The 24,452-nt window shown below is 47.8% G+C and overlaps 9 protein-coding genes across 9 annotated transcripts; 3 read left to right on the forward strand and 6 right to left on the reverse strand.

The window, feature by feature from the left end:
• Positions 1–1,903: 1,903 nt before the first annotated feature.
• BDV37DRAFT_55715 (uncharacterized protein) lies at positions 1,904–2,181 on the reverse strand. Its single transcript, XM_032090871.1, has one exon. It carries the CDS (start codon positions 2,118–2,120, stop codon positions 1,968–1,970), a length of 153 nt encoding a protein of 50 aa, XP_031934787.1. The 5' UTR covers positions 2,121–2,181; the 3' UTR covers positions 1,904–1,967.
• Positions 2,182–4,772: 2,591 nt separating this feature from the next.
• BDV37DRAFT_265575 (uncharacterized protein) lies at positions 4,773–6,119 on the reverse strand. Its single transcript, XM_032083799.1, has one exon. The coding sequence runs from the start codon at positions 5,737–5,739 to the stop codon at positions 5,362–5,364; it is 378 nt and encodes a 125-aa protein (XP_031934788.1). The 5' UTR covers positions 5,740–6,119; the 3' UTR covers positions 4,773–5,361.
• A 1,425-nt stretch (positions 6,120–7,544) lies between these two features.
• BDV37DRAFT_265576 (uncharacterized protein) lies at positions 7,545–8,400 on the reverse strand. Its single transcript, XM_032083800.1, has one exon. The coding sequence runs from the start codon at positions 8,320–8,322 to the stop codon at positions 8,026–8,028; it is 297 nt and encodes a 98-aa protein (XP_031934789.1). The 5' UTR covers positions 8,323–8,400; the 3' UTR covers positions 7,545–8,025.
• A 1,185-nt stretch (positions 8,401–9,585) lies between these two features.
• Positions 9,586–10,624, reverse strand: BDV37DRAFT_265577 (uncharacterized protein). Its single transcript, XM_032083801.1, has one exon. It carries the CDS (start codon positions 10,215–10,217, stop codon positions 9,960–9,962), a length of 258 nt encoding a protein of 85 aa, XP_031934790.1. The 5' UTR covers positions 10,218–10,624; the 3' UTR covers positions 9,586–9,959.
• A 1,779-nt stretch (positions 10,625–12,403) lies between these two features.
• Positions 12,404–14,401, reverse strand: BDV37DRAFT_265579 (myo-inositol transporter). The gene is made up of 4 exons (XM_032083802.1): positions 14,280–14,401; positions 13,478–14,212; positions 13,235–13,425; positions 12,404–13,171 (listed from the first exon to the last, which is right to left on the reverse strand). Exons 1-4 carry the CDS (start codon positions 14,368–14,370, stop codon positions 12,686–12,688), a joined length of 1,503 nt encoding a protein of 500 aa, XP_031934791.1. The 5' UTR covers positions 14,371–14,401; the 3' UTR covers positions 12,404–12,685.
• A 702-nt stretch (positions 14,402–15,103) lies between these two features.
• BDV37DRAFT_55746 (cytochrome P450) lies at positions 15,104–16,966 on the forward strand. Its single transcript, XM_032090872.1, has 2 exons — positions 15,104–15,412; positions 15,470–16,966. Exons 1-2 carry the CDS (start codon positions 15,307–15,309, stop codon positions 16,948–16,950), a joined length of 1,587 nt encoding a protein of 528 aa, XP_031934792.1. The 5' UTR covers positions 15,104–15,306; the 3' UTR covers positions 16,951–16,966.
• A 608-nt stretch (positions 16,967–17,574) lies between these two features.
• BDV37DRAFT_291965 (NADPH cytochrome P450 oxidoreductase family protein) lies at positions 17,575–20,122 on the forward strand (the record flags this gene model as incomplete). The annotated part of the gene is made up of 1 exon (XM_032089070.1): positions 17,575–20,122. Exon 1 carries the CDS (start codon positions 18,023–18,025, stop codon positions 20,120–20,122), a length of 2,100 nt encoding a protein of 699 aa, XP_031934793.1. The 5' UTR covers positions 17,575–18,022.
• A 327-nt stretch (positions 20,123–20,449) lies between these two features.
• BDV37DRAFT_291967 (uncharacterized protein) lies at positions 20,450–21,347 on the forward strand (the record flags this gene model as incomplete). The annotated part of the gene is made up of 2 exons (XM_032089071.1): positions 20,450–21,189; positions 21,242–21,347. 2 exons carry the CDS (start codon positions 20,450–20,452, stop codon positions 21,345–21,347), a joined length of 846 nt encoding a protein of 281 aa, XP_031934794.1.
• A 91-nt stretch (positions 21,348–21,438) lies between these two features.
• On the reverse strand, positions 21,439–23,958 carry BDV37DRAFT_265583 (DUF803 domain membrane protein). Its single transcript, XM_032083803.1, has 2 exons — positions 22,813–23,958; positions 21,439–22,738 (listed from the first exon to the last, which is right to left on the reverse strand). Exons 1-2 carry the CDS (start codon positions 23,551–23,553, stop codon positions 21,446–21,448), a joined length of 2,034 nt encoding a protein of 677 aa, XP_031934795.1. The 5' UTR covers positions 23,554–23,958; the 3' UTR covers positions 21,439–21,445.
• Positions 23,959–24,452: the final 494 nt, after the last annotated feature.

The raw sequence follows: 24,452 nt of genomic DNA on the forward strand, positions 1-24,452 counted from the left end.
AAAAAAAAAAAGGGTAGAAAGGGAACCAGCAGCAGTGCTGTTCAACTTCCGCGGTTTAGCGGGAGGCTGGTGTGGGCTTGGGTGCTGGCGGTCCAAACAGTAACAACATCGCCAACCACGACAGCAGATCTGGGCGACGGGTGCAACAGAACTCCCGAAGAAGGGTGATCGAAGACGCGTTCCAGAAGACAAAAGGGAATTCTCTCTCAGATACTAGACTGACAGTAAAACAAGCACCGCAGGAATAGTATCCTCATTGAAAACCGTCATTGGAGGTTGGGACTGAGGTTGGTATACCGCAGCAAGGAAGCATAGACGTTCAAACACCCGCGAAAAGCACGAACAACCAACCCAGAAAAGAAGATTTGCAATGAAAATCAAAATCAGAATCAAACATTCTCACTTACCAGCACGTGTCCTTGGACTTTCTCAATCACCAGTTTCTCTGAGACCTGCTGCGCGGGAATGTAAGAGAAGCTGCAAGGCAATTGTGGTCGGATGCCAAACTGTCTCTCTTCAGGACTGGGAGCTTGTGTTGTGCCAGTCACCCTTTCTTAACTGCCAGCCTTCTGATCAGTACACTGGGTCCTTTTTAACTATGAGAGCGCGGTCCGTTTCTTGGGTCCCCGATGGATTCGATGCTGAAGAAAGGGAAGTTTGAAAGAAGAGAGAAAGGAATAAACCAGTGGATCACTGGACGTCCGTCACTATAACTAAGTACCAAGCAGCTGCTCTGGGTCTTTCGTGAAAAAAAAAAAAGAATAAAAATAAAATGAATTTTTAATTAAATAAAAAAGAAAAAGAAAATGGGAATTCAGAGAAATAAAAATATAAATAATTAAAATCAAGATGTCAGCAACCCAAGAGCTTAAGGTAAAAAAGGACGTAAAATAAAACAAATAAAAGTAAAGATGATAATTTTTTTTCAGGAATTAATAAAATTGAAAATAAAATAAAATAATGATGATAATAATATTTAGTATTATTATTATTATAATAATAATAATACTAAATCTAATAAAAAGGAAATAGTTTAGGTGTGGATCCCGCAGCTAAGAGACAGAGAGAGAGGAAGGGGATTGCCCGAGTAAGTGGGATTGATCTTCTGGGAGAGACAACCGTGCGTCTTGCGCCTGTGGAAGAGCGGAGAGATACCGCCGTGGGATCTACTGCGTCGCTTCTGCTTCCTGCGCCTGCCGATGATGTCGCTTCTCAACTTTGTTAATTTCTTTCTGGTAGGGTCCAGAAGCCCAGTGTCAAGCTCAGACAGCGAGATTCTCGCAGAACCGCCACGAAGCAAGGACCACCGACCGGATAAGCTAAACAAGACGCCGGACAGGAACCGCCGTTTGGGCTAAGACGATACTGATCCAGCCGAATCACCCTTGACGGGGATTGGTTGATCCGGAAGGGATTTGTACTGGTATTGAAGAGGGGAAAAGGAGGTGAAATACCATATGATACTGGTATAGTTTTGGATCGTTGAGGACTCTGCTGATTTGAAGAATATCGTCGAGTTTTCAGTCTCGAGCCCCATTTAGAATGATTAAGAGATTTAATCATCAATAGGACTGGTCTGGAGACTCGGTCTGACTAGGCAAAAGTGATCCGAAATAAGTAATGAAATATCTCAAACTTTATCGCCATAATACCATTATTCTTCTGTCTTTAATGATTCAGTTCAGTCATGCTATATCGAGTGTCCCGTGCAAATAATACTAGATCGCAAAGGGCCTCCATATACTCCGTAGTGGGAGAAGCCGAAGGCAGAGATGGGGGGAGACTAACACAAAAAAAGGTAAAAGAAAAAGAGGAAAGAAAGAATCCAAATTGACCGTGATAGTTGGGGGCCACTGTGTGAACTGTTGGGACCGATCGCATAGCTGTAAGTCATTCGATCGGCCTGCACTCCCAGGGTGATGCTGGATCGCCCTAAAGCAGTCAATAGTACTAAGAGAAAAACGAACCTATCTTTTTATTAATTCTGATAGACTCATGTCTGGAACTAAATTTTTTTGCCCCGTCCACCTGGCAAAACTAAAAACATACTGCCAAAGCCCCTGCCAGGATAGTTTACTCGAGGTCGGAGTTTCTATGAAAGCATGTATTTTTTTTTCCATTAAAGAACCAAAAAAGCAGACGTGATGCGAACATCTACACAAACTAATTCTGCAATAAGAAATCTAAGCAACGGCGGCCGCAACTGGAAGCAGTACTACATACATCGGTCGAAAAGCCGGAAGCCAAAACAAAATGAAAATGACGGATGACAGGCGTGTTCCAGGTTCGAACAACTGGGTTGTCTCCACGCTGGGCACGGGTCCCACTACTACATGAACCAAAGGACCACCACCTCGTAAGCTTTGCTTTCCCACGGAGCATTTAATGGAACAATCTACGGTAAAGGAACTACCCTTGAGCGAAGGAAATTGAAAAACAAAATATAATAAGAATAATAATAATAATACTATTATTATCCTTTATCAATTTCCTTCCGGGGTTTCCAATCTTGCAGATGCTACGAGCCAAATGCATATTCAGAGTGCTGACTGCTTCGTGGAAGCGATCAGGTAACGCGTGAAACTACCGATTACTGCAATGTGCCACGACGTACTGTTATGCAGGGTGGATACAGAGGTTGGCTCGTCCGACGGGGAGGAAAGCTGCCGGGCCGAGAAGTTCATCAGGCAAATTAGGGGACGATAATTAAAATCCCATCGCGATGATAGTTAGAGCTAATAATGACGCTGACTATCGCACACTAGTTAGAAGAATAAGTTATATCGCATCATCCAGCGGATGCAAGATTCACGCAGTCTAAACGGTGTGGATCATAGGATATGTACAACAGCGGGAAACGTTCCACACAGACCAACGAACTATTTGATTCAACCTGAAAGATCATATCATCCGGGTGACAGTATATAGCCTACAATATGAAAGAGGCAAGACGCGAGAGCCGACCGGTGCAGGGTAAATGGCGGTGACTTGGCCAGGGGTGGAAAGGGAGGAAAGAGTCAGAGATTGGAGGGAGTGGATGGCAAAACCCTACAAGGGATAGCGAGAAGGTAGAAAAAAGGTACGATTTCGGTACTGCGTACGGAGTACCTACTGAGCAATCTTATGAAGCCCCGTATACTAGTACGTAGCTCCTTATCAATTGTCATACTGTCTTTTCTCCTTTTAATCTTATTTCTTCCTTCCCCTTCTCATCTCTTCTGTAGTCCTCCGGATTACGCCGGAATAAGAAAAGGAATCATTGTGGAGGTTATTATGATGTTCATCAACAATCCACTGACTAGCCTCTTTTGCTTGACTCTCTAACCTGACAGATTTTAAATCGATAAACGATACCAATACGAGAGATCTTTGCTAGGCAGAATCCGTGAGGACGCTAGAGGGCGCCAGCAATGAATAGCCTCCCGTCCAAGTGGGACCCTATCCGATATTAAAAGAACCATTGGCCACCACCTTGGCTCTGGAGCTGGTGGTGTGTGCGATAAATGATTTGAAGCTTTCGGGACGATCTGGAGGGCGTTAGGGTGCGGGCCCCGCCACATACCACCAACCTAGAGGCTGACAAGTCACCACGATCGAATGACGGCCGTATGTAAGATGACTGGTCATTTGTTGTATCGAAAATTGAAATGAACAGGGTCATCAGCAATGAGCTCCTAGTTTAAGAATCGATGATGTTTTATTAGAACAGCCCTATCATCATTTCGGAATGTATTCCGCAAAATATTAAGACTACATAAAACTTAAAAAAGAAAGAACGATCATCATTCACGGGGGGCGATACTGGAAAGAAAATAAAAGGAAAAGAAGAAGAAAAAATGTAAAGGATGAAAATAGAACGATGCAAGCAAGCGAGGTCAACTCATGTCACACAAGGACAGAAGAAACCCAGAAGAAACGAACCAGGATAGGAATGGCGGGCAGGGATTCGTGCAGACTGCAGGGATAGATCACTGGTCGAGAAAGAACCACGAAAGCGAAGGTGGCGTGCGAGCAACAGTCGATCAAGGGCTGCTCTCTTTCTGATTTATTTGATTTTATATATTCTTTTTTTTTTTGATTCTTATTTGCTTAGATCTTTGCTGGTTGGCCTCTGGAGTCTCGGTCGGAAAAATTGGTTGTATTCTGTCAGTGTATCGATGGTTCACCACTTATTATTGCTGTCAAGCCTTCGAATTCCTACATAGATTTGTATACAAGGATATACATTTCTAGAAGTCCAAGACTAGGCGCAACTCTTCGAGCACTTCCTTCTGTGTATTTTAATAGTTATTTGGTATCATCATAACACAAGGATGAGATACTAAAGAAAATCATTCTTCTGTAAATGTCAATTGATGATCCCTTCAAGAACGCTATACGGACGGAGTACTCTGTTCCCTGATCAACCCCTTGATTGATACCTAAAAAACTTTTTTTTACTCTTTTTTTCCCTCGCGTTTACCTAGATCCTCCGAAATCCGTGTCTAGCGTCGGTCAAGATTCTAACCCTTCCACCATCCTCCACGTATACATCGATTTCACTAGTTGCGACTATGTCGTTGGATAGATCAGAGGGGGGACGTTGAAGGGAGGAGAAGTCGGTCAAGAAGAGCCCAACCCCATGTCATCCACGACCCTGGTCAGGTCCTGAATGCTCCGCTGAGGCACCCCCACCAATCAAGAGGGTGATCGTGGTTGGCGTTTCACAAGAGCTTGCTCCAACTTTGCCAAGCCTCTCGAATGTGATGGATATGGAGCAAATTACTGTTTTCGTCATCGAAACCTGATTCAGGCTTCTTCATTACTACTACTCTTGTCCTCATATGTTTAACTTTTATTTATAAATCTCGGCGACGCTAATCGAATGAAATTATTTTGTGCGGCGTCGCATCGGCCGATGCGACGTCAATCAACCTTAGTGTCCCCCAGTCATTCAATCACGATAAATTAGCCCTGGTATTATTCACAGGTGGCAGCGGGACCGGTACTAGGGACGTTTTGGGAAATCCCTCACCCTGGGGTCGTAGGAAATCGATAGCTGGAGAGCTCCGAACCTGATACCACGTCCCCACCGGATGGATATTAAGCAACAAGAGAGGTCAACCAACCGTGGCAATTCTTCCGGCTGAGACGACACCGCACGGTGAATGGGAACTCGTGATGGCTTTCGAGAGTGATGTATACATCATCGAACACGGATTCGGTGAGACGCATCGATCAAGAATTTCCAGGATAACCAATTCCTTGTCTCAATTTGAGTGGACTGTCCTGATCTCAGATGATTCAACGTACTTTCGTCCCAGGCGCAAGGGCAAGAACTCTCTGTACATGTTCCAACCGGAACCGAGATCGATCAGGGTCTCACCGCTTGTTTTTTTGATTTTTTTTTTCTCGATATTCTAGACAATTGCGAGCAAGATGAACACGATTCAACCCCGGTGTCATTTGACTAACAAGCCCTATCATCTCAGCGATTTCCAGTTCGGCTGACGGAAGGTTCGGGCGAAACGATAGGCCCAGAAACCTTCTTCCTGCGGGAGGGCAGCACCTCCCTCGCGACCCCTTGCGTGAGGTGGAACCAACTAGCGATCTAGTCCACGACACAATGCCCCACTCGGATGGCCTAACCCCACTATCTTTTGAACGGACCTTGGAGTACTCAACAGTATCAGAGATACGGAGGGCCGAGAAGGATTGTCCGGTGGCTGTTTCTCTCTGCCTCTCTCTTACCACCCCCATTCTTTACTTCTTTTCACTTTCATATTTTTTTTCTCGCCATTCCTCTTTTTATCAACCGATGTCTCTAGAAGACAGACTTTGACAATTCAGTGGATTGAATTCTGACCGATTGGTTGTAGCGCTCTTATCCTCTCATACCTGGAACACATACGATACATGGAGTGTGAAGTTTACATACTACTCAGCTAATTATGAACTGTGTGTATTGGATATCAAGACCGTACTCCGATACTACGATATAAGCCTATATTAATTCGGTTCCATCACTCGGTCCCTACCATGGAACCCGACCCCAGCAGCAGATCACATGTATCATCCTCTCCTTCACACTAGTTCGATTATGGCATGGACCAAAAAAGCAAGAGAATGAGAAAAAAAAACATACTCCACACAGTCCAACGGAGCAGCCGGCCGAAGAAGTAGTATCCATGTACAATAGATTAACCGTGAACCTACAGTGATGAACCTCCCCATATAATCTTCTCCAGCTCTAAGACATACCACCAGGATTCCAATCCTGATACATGCTTGTGCTTAAAGTGCCCGCTCTCACATGGTTTCAAGTCCATGTACAGACTAAACTATGTACGTAAAATCGTTCGAGTATGCATGTGTATCATCAGCGAGCCGAGAGCAAAAAAAAAAAAAAAAACTGTCCAGATGCATAGCGTATTTTCCCCCCAGAGCACAATGCACAAAGAGGCCCGTGTTTGGCAAAAAAGTAACTGTGCTCAGGACGAAACGCAGCTGCATGGTTGATCATAATTATTATTCACGCTGGTATGATCGACCTTTCTCTCTCGTAGCTACTAGCGAGGACTCCTTCTTCACACGCTAAGCGTTACACTACATCCACTTTCCAAACTGCCGCGGCGCAGGTCGGTCATATTAAGATCTACGGGGATGAGGGTTTTTCCTTCTTTGTTTTTCTCCTTCTCTCTTTTCGTTTTCTCCGCTCTTGTATCATTGCTAATTTTGTGGTCCTTTTGTTCGCAGGTAGAACGTAATCCCGGTGAGGTCTGGAGGACAAAGAAATCTCCCCCCATGTCGACTGACGAGATCGAGCCACACAGGATGGCAATTCCGCTACCGACGGCCCGACACCCGCAGCCGTCGTACATACAGTCGATCTTGCGGGGCTGTTCGACAGAGGATTACCTCTTTCCTCAACATGCCAGTTAATAATATGAACAGCTAAGATAACCAACCAAGGAAAAAGAACTGGGTAGAGGGTAAACAGGTCAGTAAAGCTAGAGAAAATTATAATTATAATCGAAAATAAAAATTTCCGAAAAAAAAAAATTAATTATATCAACCAGGCTAGTAAGTAGACTATCATTTCGATCTCACGCCCCCAAAACTACGCGTCAGTCCATGGATCAGAAACAGGCCGGAAAAGGAAAGCCAAAGGGATTGGAACACGAAAATCATCACCAACTGACTAGTCGAGTTCTCCGTCTCGCACCGATCCTCATCCGTTGGATTAGCTCACCGTGGATGCGTTAATTTAGCTTGACAGCGGCGCCATCGATCAGCAAATGAGGATGGGCGTCCCATCGGGGCCAACCGCCCGTCGGCAAGAGGGCCAGTCGCTGGAGCCGGGCGCTAGTCCTGACTCCGTAAGAGGCGCTGCGGTAGGTGGGTTAAGCGGGCTTGGGGAAATTTAATTACGATTAATTCGTGACATTGGACCTCTTAAGATTCGTTATTATCGCACAGGGATTTGTCACTTTTGGCAGACTCACTCCGACTTCTCATTTCTGGAGCTGAACCCTCCGGAGTTGGTCAGAAATTCTCAAGGAGATCCTCGGACAACATCGACACCTTCCTCGCAGTGGGGCCAACACACTTTCCTCCATTGGGATAAAATCGAATCCCTAGGCGTTTTTCTCTTCGATATACTCGTCTTATTAAGTTAATTCAATTACACTGCGCAATTACCCCTTTCGATCAATGCTGACTATCAATGATTTTCTCTACGTAAGCTAATGAAGGATTGGCCGTGGATCGTCTCCTGAAGGGTTTTCCGGAGACGTACAGCGTACCTGCAGCTGTCATGCAAGCAAATCAACGACCACCACGGACCCAACAAGATCCTCAACCTGTACGGAGTAGCACACGGACGCCGATAATAAAATTAGAAAAAATAAAAATCAAAATCAAAATCAAAAGATGTCAGCATCTCGCACGAACTGCTGTCATCACCACCCTCTCGAGTTGCAGTAGATTTTCCACGCCAGAAGCACGCAAGACGCAGTTCAATTCTGTTTGGTTCTTCTTGGCGCCCTACGGTCCCCACTCCCTGATAATACCACTGCAGGTACATCCATCCTGAGGTATCATTCGACTTTCTTCCTTCCGTGCAGAGCCATCAAACGGCCGAACCAACAGCAACCCCCCTTGGCAAGCTATCCACAGGAAGATCCTAGTCCCTGCTGCGGCCAGCGGCTGATCCGGACGGCTCCTGAGAGTTTGGGCGCTTGCCGCTGGTTTGACGAAAAAGTTATGGGAACTCCGCAATGCTGTGCAACACCGTTCAGTGCAATTGAAAATCGTATAGGATCGCCTTCCCAGTCCGGACATCCCAGGAGCTCGACTATTTTTATTTCTGGGGCTAAAACTTCCGGGCGATGCATTGGAAATCTACCTGCTAGTTTTAATGGGTTTCCTGTACTGTGCACATATGTGTATGTCTAGTATATACAGATGTTGGTAGGTATATAAATATATATATATATATATCTGGTATAGTTGCAACCCGCGCAGAGGGAATGATACCTTCTAGAACCCAAGACAGACAGCTCGGATAGACATCACCTGCTCGAGCCATGGACTGGAACAACCCCGCAGGTGGATGGTACGTCCAGACGGTGTCACTGCCGCTCAGTGCGACGTCAATAACATGAAGAACTAAGGAATTAGGTTAGTCGGCCAACGTCGATGAGAAACTAAGACCCATTGGCCCCGAACTAAATATCCTAATCTCGCTTGTCTACTAATCATGATCACCATCGTTGTCCAGACCATTGTTTCGCCGGATGATTGGATCCTACAGGATCCTGCCCATGACTCTTGGATCGCCCGTTTGAGAGTCTCTCTTTAGGTCTTATTCAGAATACAGCCCGCGGGCCAATATCATTCTTCTCCTAAACCCCCCCCCCCCCCCCCGGTAGAACTAGGTTGGTGCTTCGTATCACGAGACAGACCCCTTCTCTTGTTACATCGAGAGGTGCGAATCCTTTCGTGACTGCCTAGTGGTAGCAAGTCCAAGTCATAATACCAGTGGCTATAGCTGCACGCAGGTAATTAACCTTACATTGCAGGTTTCCGGAGTTACCCGTGCACAGAGATCGACTGCATGATTGGGGAGCGGAGCTGCGTTCTTGTTTCTTTGATTGCGAGCTTCTGGAAATCTCCAATGATGGTCGACTGATGGGAACACAGCGACTTGGGTCTTCCTCTCGGTCTTGTCGAAGAGACAACAAACGAGGTACAAACGGACACCGGTGTGATACAATCGTCTCAGTTCTTAGCTCTACATGCAGGGTCTCATAACGCGGTCAGGTAATGTAGACCTTTCTCCTCATAAGTTCTGCATAAACCTTTCCCTTTTTTCCCTGTCAATCATGATTCACACCCAAAGGAAAAGCTGAAGAGGATGAAGAAGATTCAAAAAAAAAAAAAAAAAAAAAAAAAAAAAAAAAAAAAAAAAAAAAAAAAAAAAAAAAAAAAAAAAAAAATCAAAACCAATTAAAAAAAATTAGGAATTATATAAATTAAATTTAAAAAAAATTAAAAATACAAAATAAAATCAAAGGACAATAACGACAATGATACCATGTCCGGGATCATTCAGCCAGGATGGCCTTGTGTAACAGTGTAGGTCGATCCCTGTGCCCGAAAGGTGGGCAGTTGAGCCTATCACCGAACCTCTCGGACGAAGATCGGACCTCATCTTGGCCCGCGAGAAGGTGTTACTTTCGGCGGGTAGGGATGGCGCTGGATGGGGCCATTTCTGGTCGGCTCTGAATCACCAACCTGACGTGGATTGATGGGAATGACATGGGGGGAAATGAGTGGACGACAGGAAGCCCTTTGGCAATCTGGCAAATGACTGAACCACTACCCAACTCGGCGATGATGTGAACTTTACCGATCACTAAATCCAGTACATATTGGTATTGACCACGGAACGCTGCCTAGTACTCCTGCTAGTCTACCTAGTAGTTACGAGTACTTGGATGATGTCGGTATGGCCGGTACATACATACATACATACATGGACGTGAAGGCCGGACAATGAATGAACCGAACGGGAACGCCAAGGATGAGGAAAGCAGGGCAAATGTGCCCACGGACCTCTTGCTTTCTGGATCATCTTGAATCAGGTGTAGAGAATGAGAATGGGAATTGAAAAGAAAAGACGAAAGAGGGAAAAAAGAGGGAAAGTGGAATAAGAAGGGAAAGCAGGTGGCCATGATTGGTGGAAAGGAAGGATTCTGCACATGCCGAGTGGATGAGCGGATGCGATCGACTGGCTGAGGGAGCGACCACGTCAGTCACGACACGGGGACACCGTTGACGCTGTGAACCGTCAGCAATGGTTTTCTTCTGCTGTCTGGCCCGAAATAAATTACTTCCCTCTCCGAGAATTATTACTATTTTAATCGAATCTTAATCAATTTACCAGAGATTGAGGGAAAGATGTGTTGGACCAACTCCCTTCCTATCACCCCCCTCCTCTCCGCCTCGGTATGCGATTGGGTTCGGAGGTACTTGTCGAAGAGGATAGTAGTAGTATCCTACGTACTAGACTAGATCGAATAGTAAACCACCGAAAGGTACTACTACTACATTAGTTCTTTTCTCTTCGCCCCCTCTTCCCCCTCTTTGGTACCGTCCTTCTTGTACAAAAAAAAAATCAAATCAAATCAAAAGTAAAAACCCCCAGGTAAGAGACCTGGTCGATACGTAGTACTAGTACTACTGTTTAGTGCTAAGGTCTGACCGCAGATTCGAAAGAGCAGACCCCAACTTCGTTTTTTCACCCAATTTCCCTCCCCTCCTTGCTGAGTGCGGATGGGTCCATCTGGTTAGTGTCATCTTAGGGCCTGGGCCGTTTCCCCTCTAACTCGACGGGATCCGGGTTTCAGCTGCAGCGACCCGTGGTGCATATGCGAGTGTAGACCGGGATCGCCTGTCTTGGGGTTTTGGGAACGGGCTTACATCGTACTGACTGTTGGGAACGAATCGGACTAACCTTCTAGTATTGTTTTTTTTTCTTTTTTTCTTTTGGTTTTTGTTTCTGGTTTTGGGGTCCCTTTATCATTTCATTCCTTTTTTTTTCCCTCTCTTATTTTTTTCTTATTATTATTTTTGAATTTTAAGATCACCCTTTCTTTTCTATAAATATCAAATCGATACCATCAGATCTGAAATCAAGTGGCATTTGCCACAATACCAGCCCAACGCAGGTAAAAAAAAGGCCATCGATGAAATCGGCGCATGGACCCGCGATCTCCAATGCAGAACCGAGCAGAAACCACGACTAGTGAAAGTAGTGCGCGGGGGTCACCAGTCGGTCTGTTCGCAGTTTTCTGTTCAATTGTTGTCCAGCCTGGACATGTCTCGGTGTCATGTAGGTCTCTCGTGTACCAAGATCATGTCCACCTGGGAAATCGATCATGCAATCCATATCCCGAAAGAAAAGAAAAGGTAAAAACAAAAAAAGAAAAAAAGAAAAAAGGGAAATTAGACTTTCAAGATATATGTATGCATGTGTAAAATATAACTATAAGTAGCATGGCTTAACTAAGGCAACGCCTCAAACTTGTCAGACGCCCTGAGGGAAATCCAAAAGTGATCGAGACAGTAAAGAAGGACATGACGTAGCAATCGAACACAACGACGTATTAAGCTTTCCATTCATGATCCAGATGAAGAAGAAAATATTGTATCTTTTTTTTTTTTTTTTTTTTTTCCCCTTTTCTTTTAAATAAATCAGTAAAAAAATAAAAATAAAATAAAATAAATCCGCATGCCAAACGATGATGACGAGGGTTTCTGATACGGACTCCTGCCCATTCCGAACTAGATTGATTGTCAATCCTTTCCCCGTTGAGATCTGTCAGCACGCCCTTTTCTGGTTGACCGCTCTCGCTCACCGTCATTTGTGTCGCGTCGATGGGGATGTCGTTCGTGATTTGGTGGAGCTGTGGAATGTTGTGTGCGACGCGACTGTGTCATGTGCGTTGGTCGATGATGTTACTAAAGAAAGGTAGAGATTCGAGTACACTTGAAACATGGGGACTGTGCCGCCGTCCGATGGGTAAGATAGATGCCTTGGGGGCAGCCTGACAATTGGGGGCCGTAGGAATTCGCCTTGCCCCCCCGAGATCAATTGAATTCATACATGTTTGGGTCGTCGTCGAGAGATACTCTGCATCACTGTTGTACTTGAGCATTGGCAATGGTCTGAGCAAGTCTATACATGTATGTATGTACGTACAGTACCGATATATGTATACTGCTACATGTGTATATCTGTATGTCAATGTATATCCTAGCCTGGATGTCAACCATCGAGATTCAACTGCTGCTGTCTGTCAATACAGGGTTAATCACTGCATACTCGTAATCCAGGAATCTATACTGCATAGCTCATGTATAGCTTATTCTTGTCCTGTGCAGCGCCATAGGCTCGGGCAGGGATTTTCATCTCGGAGAACTGCATTGCATTTGATCTATGCTACATCTATATACGAAGTAAAAGCAATGACCCGGAATCCCTGCATCCAGCAAGTGTCTAACCCCAGCGGATCTCTCTAGACATCTAAAACTCTAAATGGCCATTTGAATTGTAAGCCCTCACAAAGCGATTCAACGTATGGGCAAGCCGTCAGCTGGTTGCTCAGGCGTGGTATAGTAGGACGGACGCTTCGGTGCATCACGCCGTGCTCCCCTCGGAATCTCTAGCCTCATGAAGCTCCTTCTGCACCTGCCGTGCATACTTGACTCCAAATCCATGGTTATAAATCTCACGGACCGACTCGAGGGGCATGTTATGGACCTCTGCATAGCAGAAAATCGCAAAGACAAATCCAAGAAAGCAAATTCCAGCATAGAAACCAAAGGCTCCACTCGGGGTCATTCCCTTCATCATGGACAGAAAGGTTGACGATATAATGATGTTGCAGCCCCAGCAGGTTACACTGTTCATCATCGTCCCCAATGCACGAACTTCGAGAGGTAGAAACTCCGTCCCTACCCAGGAGATCGGGGCCACACCTGCCGCGTAGAAGGCAATATACACGATGAGAGACACAAGAAGCAAGATATTAGGCCAGCCCATCTCGCGCGTCTCGACGGCCGTGAGGTCATGGTTCACTGGAATCCAGTGGAAGGCTACGGAGGCAACAACCAAAGATAGGCACTACTCACGATTAGCATGATCTCTCTTTCAATGTAGATGTTGTGTTTCTGAAAGGATGCTTGCCATTCCAAGGATAGTAACTAGGAGCATATGTCGTCGACCGAAGCGGTCAATGAAGAAGAAGTTTGGGAACCCAAATATAAAGTTGGTGGCTCCAACCACTATTGACACCACCGTGGGCTGGTCAAACCCAACCATCGAGAATAGAGTGGCGGAGTAGTACATAAGCGTATTGAAGCCTCCTAGCTGGGAAACTGCTGGCTATTAGCTGGGAACCTAAAGGATGAGACCCGAGGGTTCACCTACCCGCCATAACGGCACAAGCGGTTATGAGGGCTCGCACATTCTGCCCAACGGTAAACAGCTGCCTCATCTGCCATACAAGGCTCTTATTAGATATCGACGCAGTAGCTTCCTCAACTGAATGTCGAATTAGTCTCGCTTTCGCATCGACCTGCTGGTCAGTGGCTCGTGGAAATATCTTTGCAATCACACGCCTAGCCTCTTCCATTCGACCATGTAGGACCAACTGGCGAGGTGTCTCAGGGCAGAATGGCATCAACGCAATGAGCAATAGAGCAGGTACTGCGCCAAGGCCCACCATGTATCTCCATCCAGAAGCCACATTCGTCAATGCGGCGCCGAGTGCGTATGAGACAAGCTGACCGAACGTGACACATATATTGTCAAAGACTATGAGGCGGCCACGAAACCGTGACGGGGCCATTTCTCCAATGTACAATGGGACAATCATCGCGGCCTCGCCGACGCCGAAGCCCACAACGAGGCGGCCAACGGTCATCTGGGGGAGCGAGTATGCGGCTGCTTGAATTATGCTCCCTATGAAGAAGATGATACAGCCTACGTAAATGGCAAGTTTGCGGCCGTATTTGTCGGCTGTCATGCCCGCCGCTACTGAGCCTATCAGAGCGCCTCCGGAGGTGATGGAGGTAACCAATTCTTGTTCACTGGAGCTGAGTGGCTTCCCCAGGTCCGACCCCAGATTGACAAGTACGGCAGAAATGACCCCGGTGTCATAACCTGGCGAGTCATTCAGTTAGTGGGATTCACAAGCAGGCTACATCACTAGGCCACCAGTGCCACCTACCGAATAGAAAGCCACCCATAGACACTGCACAGACAATCAGCCATACTGCCTTCCCGGGATTCGTTTTCTCAATGGAGTCATCCAAGCCCATTGAGGCCAGGTCCTCGTCGTGGAAGATCTCCGCTTTATTATCGGAGATTTTCAGTGAATCAGAATCCATCATCGATTGCATGACCGTGTCATAAGATCAACTAGGGTATGGAATATATCAAGACAAAGGATAACACATGGGAAAAATCGAGATAGAGGGAAGACAACGCGGAATGAGGAATGTACAATCAACCTGGCTACTCACCCGTCCACCACTAAGTCCTGAAAAAAAACAACATACATATAGTAGATATTTCCCCTCACGCCAGTGCATTGAATTCACCCACCACGGGTATTGGCCCCAGATTCCGTCGCGTTCCATGGGGCGGAGAACTGCCGATGTGGGCTCCCCCAGACCCGAAGTTGCCTTTCAGGCCATTACAGGCTCTGCAGCCCTTGGTAGCGTTTATCCGCCCCATCACTGGTCGAGTGCCCTTAAGGTTACTGCGTCAAATGCCGTGCAGCATGGGATTCTACTTAGTGATACTATCAAATCCAATGACACGAACTGGATAGTAGCCGCTCCTTGACCATTTTGGCGAGAGCCCACAGGAGAAATGCGGAGTAGTGACGTTCGGTTGAAGTCCAGATGGAGCCCCACGATTTCTTATAATGATATCGCGATTGGCACATGACTGGCTGGGGGAAAATAAAAGGGAAATATTTCCCGCACGTGCAGCCCACCTTCAGCCTGATCATGATGGGAAGTTTACCCCGTTGTCCTTGTACATCGTTCCCATGGAAAGTAACAATTTACGATCGCCAGAGGCGCTTCACGACTCCATTGCCTCTGGTTCCTTGGTTGCCGTTGGATATAAGTATCTGGCTTCGTGTATCACAATGGCTGGACAAGCAGGAAATCATTCTTCTCAACTCCTCTCTTCATTTCCATCTTATATTGTCTCCTTGCCCTGAGGGATAGACCATCAAGCCCAATATGTGGTCCGCTCTATCTATCGCCCCGTATGCGCTTGCGCTGGGCCTCTTTTCCCTTCTGTATTTTGTTATCTTTCCATGGGTAGAGTACATCCGGGACCCCAAGGGTATGTGTTTGACAAGAAACCCCCTCCCCCCTTGAGACATCCTGCTGACATCACCAGGGCTTCGAAAATACCCCAACTTGAATCCCTTCTCTGGGATGTCTGCGGTACCTTTCATGATGTTAGCATCGAGAGGTTTCCGCTCGAAGGAGCTTCAGGAAATACACAGGACCAAGCCTGTCATTCGAACCGGACCTAATGCGCTATCGTACGGTGATGTACGTGCTATCAAGGATATATATGGACACAACACCAAGTGTATCAAGGATCCCTCCTATATTGTGACGGCTGGCACGCACTACCATCTTGCTGATGTGGTCGACAAGCCTGACCACGCACGGAAGCGCAAGGTCCTCTCATCCGCATATGCGCTCAAGAACTTGGAGACATGGGAGCACAAAGTCAGTGATAAAGTCGAGAAAGTTGTCGCACATTTCGACAAAGTATGCACGGCGGCACCCTCGGCTGCCGTGGCAGCGGGTAAGGCAGCACCGGATCCGAACGACCTTACAGTTGACTTTCGAGCTTGGACCAATTTCTTCACTCTCGATGCGATCGCTGATATTGGGCTCTCGGAGAAGCTTGGCTTTCTGGATTCGGGGAGCGATGTTTGTGTTGCTGAGAGAAAGGACGGCTCCACATATGAGGTCAACCTCCGTGAGGCCCTTTACCCCACTGCTCGCAAGCAGTCGCTCATTCTGTGGAACTATGAATGGTACCCGACCCTCAACAAGCTGGTCAACGTGATACCATTCTTCAATCGGATGCAGAATTCGTCAGATAATTGGGAGAACATCGTGTGGCGTCGATCAATGAACCGCCTGCGTCGGTATGAGGCAGGGGAGAAGCTCGAAGACTTCTTCCAGGCGATGATGGAAGACAAGAACGGCCGAGCCAACAACTTGGAATGGGGTGAGATCGTGGCTGAGATGAACATTATGATGAATGCCGGCAGTGTTACAACCGCCATCGCCATCGCGAACGTCATGTATCAGCTCCTTCGGAACCCACAGAGCTTGAAAAAGCTTCAAGAGGAGATCGATGCCGTGCTGGACGCGGACGAGATCGTCGCCCCCTACGACAAAGTAAAGCACCTCCCGTATCTTCGTGCATGCTTGGATGAATCTCTTCGCATCTTCCCACCAACCTCGCATGGGCTTCCTCGTGAAACTCCGCCAGAGGGTATGGAAATCTTGGGCGAATGGGTTCCCGGCAACACGTCGGTTAGCATGTCCGCATATGTAGCACACCGTGATGAGAGCGTCTTCCCCAAGGCAGACCAGTACATTCCTGAGCGGTGGCTCGGGGAAGAAGGCAAGGCTCTTCAACCATACTTGATTGCGTTCTCGGCGGGTGCGAGATCCTGCATTGGTCGAAACATCTCTTATCTGGAGCAGACTAAGATCTTGGCTACGCTGGTGCATCGGTACGATTTTGCACTGCCCTATCCCGGATGGGAGTTGCAGCGGTTGGAGACCATGAATCTGATCTTGGGGGATATGCCGGTTAAGGTGTGGAGACGCAGTTTGCAGGAGGCATGAACAGTCTAAAGTATTCACGATTTCCCTTCTTCCTATCGCCGTTTTCTTTTGATCTTGCGCCATTTGGGCTTTCTTATCCTGGCATAGACTTTACAGCGTATCAATATATTATATCCTCTTGTTGCGTTGATGGGAATGGAAACTAGTTATAACTTCCAATTATATATCAGAGTCACCTTAGATAGATGTGTGAGATATCCGGCATTGGTCAGTCGCAAGTTCCGATATATACTTTTAATCTACTACTTCGACAAGTCCGGTTTAATGTTAGATACTACCGTAAACAACCCTGGGAATGAATCTTTCATTCTGGATGTCCTATATTCTCTGGGGTATAGCGAGCAAGATACTACTGACCTCCAAGTTCTGCGCTGAGAGTCGGGGTTTCCTGTAGGTTATTGATCACTATCTGTATATTTCCATGATCGATTTAATATCGGGATGTCGCTGAATATTAAGCTCTCAATTCCCCCGCGTGTTGGCCAGCGCACATCAGCTTGGCTTTGATCCACTTTCCTTTTGGCCACTTTCTGCCCCGTGCGTGATCGAAAGCGCTTCAAATCAAGTGCTTAAAATAACCCTAAAAGATCAACCTCCGCCTGAAGAAGAAAGATTCCCCGCGAGGGAAGCTTTCCCCTTCCTTTTCTTCTTTTTGTCTTTTTCTCCTTTGGCACGCCTCCGCAAATTTGATATCATATCGTAACTTAATTCGAGTTTCCCCACGTTCCCCGATTTCCCCAGATGTCGAGGCCCTCACGATAAACTCTGTTTGAACGTGGATTTGCTGGATCAAGAAATGTCGCCCGTGTTTTCGTGACTTTTGCGAAGTGGAGCCAAAAAAAAGATGCTCAACAACCGACGGTCTCGATTAGGGATGTTGCTTCCGAGTCTTGTCGTTTTTCCCTATTTGGGTAGTTTTGCACCATGTCTCTCTATACCTGCTTGCAATGGATATAAGACTCAGCCTTCCATCACTCCCCCATTTTCCTCTCCGGTTGACTCTCATGACTATCAAACCTACTGAATTTCACATTCTCCATCAATTGCACTACAGTCACACCACAGTCACACCATGACGCCCCCGTGGCTTCTGCCCCTCAACATCCCCCCCGAGGCTCTGCAAGAGCTCTCTAAAGCACTCACTCCCACCGGTATTGCCGACTACTCAGCACTAGCTATCTTCTCCGTGGCAGCTACTACATATCTCTCGCGGGGCTACCTGTGGGACCAGCCGGATCCATACCAACATCTCGTGTACGAACGACCACAGCTCAAGAATGGAGGTGCCGCCGGCTCCGCCACAAAAGAAACCCGAAACATCGCCACGAAATTGGAAGAGTCCAACAAGGACATGGTCGTTTTTTGGGGCTCCCAGTCCGGCACTGCTGAGGGGTTCGCCAACCGCTTGGCGAGAGAGATCTCTTTGCGATTCGGCCTGAGCGCCATGACGGCAGACCTGTCCGATTATGATCCCGAGACGATCGCTGAGGTTCCACAGTCAAAGCTGGTCGGGTTCCTCCTCTCCACATATGGTGAGGGAGATCCGAGTGATAACACGGCGGAGTTATGGGATTGGGTCAACAAGACTAAGGACCAAGGGCAGCTGTTGTCGTCCGTAAGGTACTTTGCCTTCGGTCTGGGAAACAGGAACTATAAGTACTATAACCGTGTCGTCGATGTCGTGGTGGAGGCGCTGGATAAACTAGGTGCGACAGCGGTAATGCCGGTTGGAAAGGCCGATGATGCCGAAGGTGCCACTCAGGAGGACTTTATGACCTGGAAGGAGAGCCTGTTTGCCGTACTGAAGGGCCTAGGCTTCCAGGAACACGAGGTTCAGTACATGCCCACCTTGTCTGTACAAGAGGACGAATCCCTGGAGCCAATTGACCTGCACCATGGAGAGCCGGACGCAGGCTCCCTTAAGGCTCAGTGCTCGCCTATCCGGCCCTTGGCCATCTCCGCATCTCGGGAGCTGTTCAACTCCCCCGACCGACACTGCCTTCACATAGATCTGGATCTCACCAGCCAACCGGAGTTCACATACAAAACAGGTGATCATCTGGCCATCTGGCCCGGAAACCCTGACTCCGAAGTGGAGCGTCTCCTCCAGGCCCTGGGTCTCTCATCGCGTCGTGACGTGCCTATCAGTATCAAGTCGCTTGATTCCGCCACGAAAGTAAAGATTCCATCTCCAACCACCGTCGCCACTGTCTTCCGTTACTATCTCGAGATCTGTGGTCCCGTGAATCGGGACAATGTCCTGGGACTGGCACAGTTCGCACCAACCCCGGATGCAAAAGCATACCTCCAGCAACTCGGTCAGGATAAGGCTAGCTATGCTGCATACATCAACAAGAATCATGTTAACCTCGGCCGACTGCTGCAACAAGCCAGTACTGACACATGGAACATCCCCTTATCATACCTCGTCGAAACACTCCCTCTCCTGCAACCACGATACTACTCTATCTCGTCAAGCAGTATAATCTCCCCGCGCAAGGCCTCCATCACAGTCGTGGTCTCGACCACCCCCGTTCCCGAGAATGGAGACGAACTGATCCACGGCGTTACGTCCAACTACCTCCTCGCGGTCTCGGAGAACCTCCGCTCGGCTCCTCACCCAGAAGGGCTCACATACCATCTTAACGGACCAAGCGATTCCCTACAAGGCGGAAAGCTGCTCTCACACCTCCGTAAAAGCAAATTCAAGCTCCCCACCCTGGCTAAGTGCCCGCTTATCATGGTTGCGGCAGGCACAGGTCTGGCGCCGTTCCGGGCATTCATCGCCGAGCGTCGACAGCTCCAGCAGATCGGGAAGGAGGTCGGTGAGATGCTACTTATCTTCGGATGTCGGAGGCCAGATGAGGACTTCATCTACCGGGATGAGCTGGACGAGATGATGAGGGCGCTGGGAGAGAAGTTGCGCATCGTCACCGCGTACTCGCGTGAGGGCAACAAGCAATACGTCCAAGATAAGATCCCAGAAGTGGGCGATGATGTTTACCGATTGATCGATGAGGGAGCCAACTTTTACATCTGTGGAAAGGCCGAGATGGCAAGGGAGGTCGAGAAGGCGGTTGCGGGAGTAATGAGCGTGAAGGGTCAGGACGAGGCGAATGAATGGAGGACGAGAATGAAGAGAAGAAACAAGTGGCAGGAGGATGTGTGGTAAATTTCATTTTTTCTTTTTCTTCTTTATTCTCTCATCTACATGTATATACGCCCATAGACCATCTATCTTTTGTTCCACCATGACGCAATGCCAATTATTCCAACGTCCAAATTCCAGAGCGATTCCACCCCCCACTAAAGCACATACCAAACCCGAAGCGAAGCAAAGCTAGCCCAAAACAGCAAAACATCAACACCGAACCATGGGTATAATGCAACCCAGACTTTTTATCTTCCAACAAAAACCCTACAAATCTAGGGATAACATACCCAAACCTCATCCCCAAAAAAAACCCAGAAAAATAAAGCAAAAAAACAGAAAAGAAAAATGTCCACCGCACATCAACCCCCTCCCAAAAAACCAACCCCAACCCCCCAAAACCACCTCACCTTCGACCCCTGGAATAGCAGCGCCACGGGCCACCAACGGGCCGATTCATCGACAGGCACCGCATGGCGTCGAGCAAGAGAAGAGAAACTGGCTCGACAGTTCGGCTCCGCGTCGGGCGACTGTACAGATTCACCGGGGGATGGCACCCCGCACCACAAAGCAGACAAAGGGGAGTGGGTGTGGTCTCATACGACCCGGGGAGAAGAATCAAGGGATGCAGCAGCAGCAGCAGTAGCAGCAGCAGGACAGCGAGATATCCGGTCCATGATGCGCGTGGGGAAGCGGTCGAGGGATGTGTCTGACTCGGGGATGGATCGGGAGTCGAAGTTAAAGGTTTCGAAAGTTGTGAATGCGTCACCGGATGAGTTGTTGTTGTCGTCGTCGTCGTCGTCATTGTCGACCGAGGTCAAGGATGTACCGCTGGTTTTTAAGGGCCTTACGGTTTATATTAACAGCACTTGTCATCCGGCTGTCTCAGATCACTATTTGAAACGGCTCCTGACCATGCATGGTGCTGCCGTTTCGCTGTCGCTTTCGAGGAAGGTCTCCCATGTTATTGTTGCGAAGCCTAATACCGGGCCTGGCATGGGTGCCGGTGGGGGACTTGCGGCTTCGAAGTTACAGAAGGAGATCTCCCGGGGTGGGTGGAAAGGGATCAGGGTCGTGTTCGTTGAATGGTACTTTATCTTTCCGGGTTTTGGTGTGGTTGGTGCTGACTATAATACATAGGGCCCTGGAGAGTATCGAAGCTGGGAAGCGGTTGTCTGAGGCTAGATTTGCAATGGATATTATGCCAAAGGGGCAAAGGAGTGTTCTGTCTTTTACTGGGATCTGATATGGTTTCGGATGTTTTTAAGGTCATGTATTGTGATACCCTCATGAATCAAGTCGTTATGTTATATATACATCGTTATCATTATCATACAAGCATGTCTACGTAAGAGCACCCTTTGGCCCACCCCTTGTCTCACCATCGCTCGAAGGCCGTCGCCATCCTCCCTCCCAACCCCTGCTTGGGCCCGATGACAGCGACCCTGCGCTTGCGTCAGACATGCGGCGGTAGCTAGGCAAACCAAGCTCGACCTGAGTGTAGGGCTCTAGAGGCGGTTCGTCTGGCAATGGCGGCAGGGGGTTCCGTATAAGCCGGGACGGCCGCGGTGGGCTAGCCTCGACTGGGTGGAAGTGATGTTCTTCGTATGGCGGCGCTGCGGCAAACGTATGTGCACCTAATGGCAATTCGTCCTCCATACTATCATTTGAATATGTACGATCCAGTTTCTCACCAGTATCGTCCCTTGAGTCTCCTCGAACCAGCCCTAAACGTTCCTCTTCCGTGGGTTTACGCTCATGGCCCTTCCGCAAGATGCCCCGAGGAGACTTAGGCATTTCAAACTTGGGTCGGTGGAAAGCATGGAATGAAAATTGGCGTTTAGAACCATGTACCGGAGGTTCAGGAGGTTCGTCTGCCCATGTTATAGAATGAGATGTGTCACTTCGAGGTGGTCCGGGATAACTTGTGTCGACGTTTCTGCTATGGATTGACGACATAGGCGCCAAAGCCGCCGGTTGACTAGGATCATGGTCTCGAATTGGTTGCCACGAATGACTCGGTGACCGCATTCGTATCTCATCTAAGAAAGAATGACCGCTTTGCCTGGTATTGGGGCGCTCTGATTCATCTGGAAACCGGGACATTCCCAATGGGGGAAGCGGTCTCTTAACTGACGGTGTGCGAGTTGCGCTCCGGGTCATTGTTGGTCCTTCACCGAGGACAGTCTTGCGCCGGCGCAATCCATCCCACTCGATGATCTCGTTCTCTGCAGGCGGGCGTAGCTTATCTTCTTGTCGTTCTCTTAAATAGCGTCGTGCCTCCTCTGCCTCCATCGTACGGCGTGGTGTCGATATCCTACGAATAATAGCGGCAGTACCACGGATAGAATCGGCCTTGGGCTCAGTTTCTGGTTCTTCCTGTGTGGCCACCTCACGGATCTGGTCCAGGTCGCCTTTGAAGACAGCAGAGTCGGGGACGTCTTTGGCGGACTTGGAGAGCTGCAAGAGGACGACACCGGCGCAGATCTGCAAAAAGCCCATGATGACTGTAGCGATCTGCATACCGGTCCCTTTGAAGCCTTGGAAGAGGATTGCTGAAGTGATAATCGTGGCGCTGGTGAAAAAGACGTAATAGGTGGGGGTGACTAGGGCGGCATTGAAGATGTTCAACGCTTTCTGGGCGGCGTTAGTAAAATTTCAAGAGAGAAGAAAGAAACCAGCAGGAGGAGTGAAGTTATGTGGGGACGAACATTGAGATAAATGATTTCTGTCAATAAAGTCGCCACGACGAACGCAAACAAGACGTAGAGGAACCAATGCTTGAACTGCGATTCCCCGTTGATCTGTGCCAAAATGGCCGAGCCCAGTCCTTGTGTAGCGACTACGCTTAACCCACCGATAGAACTGCAGATACTAATGTAGACGAACATGCTCTTCTTTCCGTATCGAGGCCCAGCCCACACAGCCGTGATAATGCTACCCACGATGATAACGCCGGCGTACGACAAAAACCCGGGAGTGATAACATATTTCTGCATTTCCTGGATGTTGCTTACGGACGACTGCTCAGGCGCATTCATCGCAATGATAACAGATCCGAGAATGCAGGTAAAACAGCCAACCTTACCGACGAAACTCAGCCGTTCCTTGAGAAAGATAGCAGATAGGATCGTCGTCACCACAACCGACAGCGCACCCAGCGGAGTGACCAGAATCGCATCAACGAAGGCATAAGCGACGAAGTTGCAAAGTTCCCCGATTATCATCAGCGTCATACCCGCCCACCAGTAGAAGTTTTTCAGGTATCCGTACCCCTCGCCGGCTTCCTCATTGTATTTGACGTTGGCCCTCAGCAGACCCGTCTTCTTGAGTACGAACGATACACCAATGAATAGACCCGATGCGACAGCCAAAGAAATACCGATGGCTTTGTAGGAAGCCGGTCGACCGCTCCCTGAATCGGAGCGAGCCTCGAGAGTTGAAAAATCCATGTGTAACGGAAGCGCGCATGAACACTGCCAGCAGTGTGTTTTGTTATCTGCGTTGAGGGAATATGTACACGACGATATATATGAATAGTCGAATAAAAATAGAATCGGCGCGAAACGACCGCTACTCCATGGAAGCGACTTGTGCTGGCGGCGATAAAGGTTTTGACTGGGCGCTTCGAAGGTTAGATAGAGAGGGCAGGGATGGAATGCGTGGTTGATAGGCGCCGGGGAATGTGTCAGAGTTTATTCTAAGGACATGCATGAAGTAAGGGGCAAGAGACCAAAAAATAATTCCAGGAGCGAGAAGAAGAAAGGCTAGGCAGAGCCTAGGGAACAAATAAGAAAACCTCGTACGAAAGGAAGCAAGTAAGAAAGCGAGAGGCTGGGTGCGGGTGGAACAGAAGCGTGACCCACTACCATCCGATATACTACAAGATAAAATGACGAATCTTGATCTCTTAATTTTTGATTTGGTATTTTATTTTTCTTACTTTTCTACTTTTCTACAATGAACTGGATAATTCTTTACACATAAAAGACAGTAATTACTTACCACTTCCTCCTTTGTGGTTTTCCTTTGATTTTTACTACATTGAAATATGAGGTAGACATGCATCGGTAATGATTCATGATAAGGAATCCAGCCGGAGTCTAGATCTCCTAGGGAACCATTCGCTAAATATTAAATCTCCGGAACCAATCTGAGATTAACTTAAAGGGTATAATAACAATGCTCATCATCATCACACTTGAACCACAACCACAGTTGTAAGGAAGCTCCTTTAAGAAAACAAAAATAAAGAAGAAAGTGTAGAAAAAGGAAACCAGGAAAACTATGAATCTCTCTCTGCACCTAGAGAAAAAAAAACCCAATCATTATACATGATGCCCATCAAGAA

The sequence above is a fragment of the Aspergillus pseudonomiae genome (assembly GCF_009193645.1).
Source record: "Aspergillus pseudonomiae strain CBS 119388 unplaced genomic scaffold BDV37scaffold_156, whole genome shotgun sequence".
NCBI classification, from domain to species: domain Eukaryota; kingdom Fungi; phylum Ascomycota; class Eurotiomycetes; order Eurotiales; family Aspergillaceae; genus Aspergillus; species Aspergillus pseudonomiae.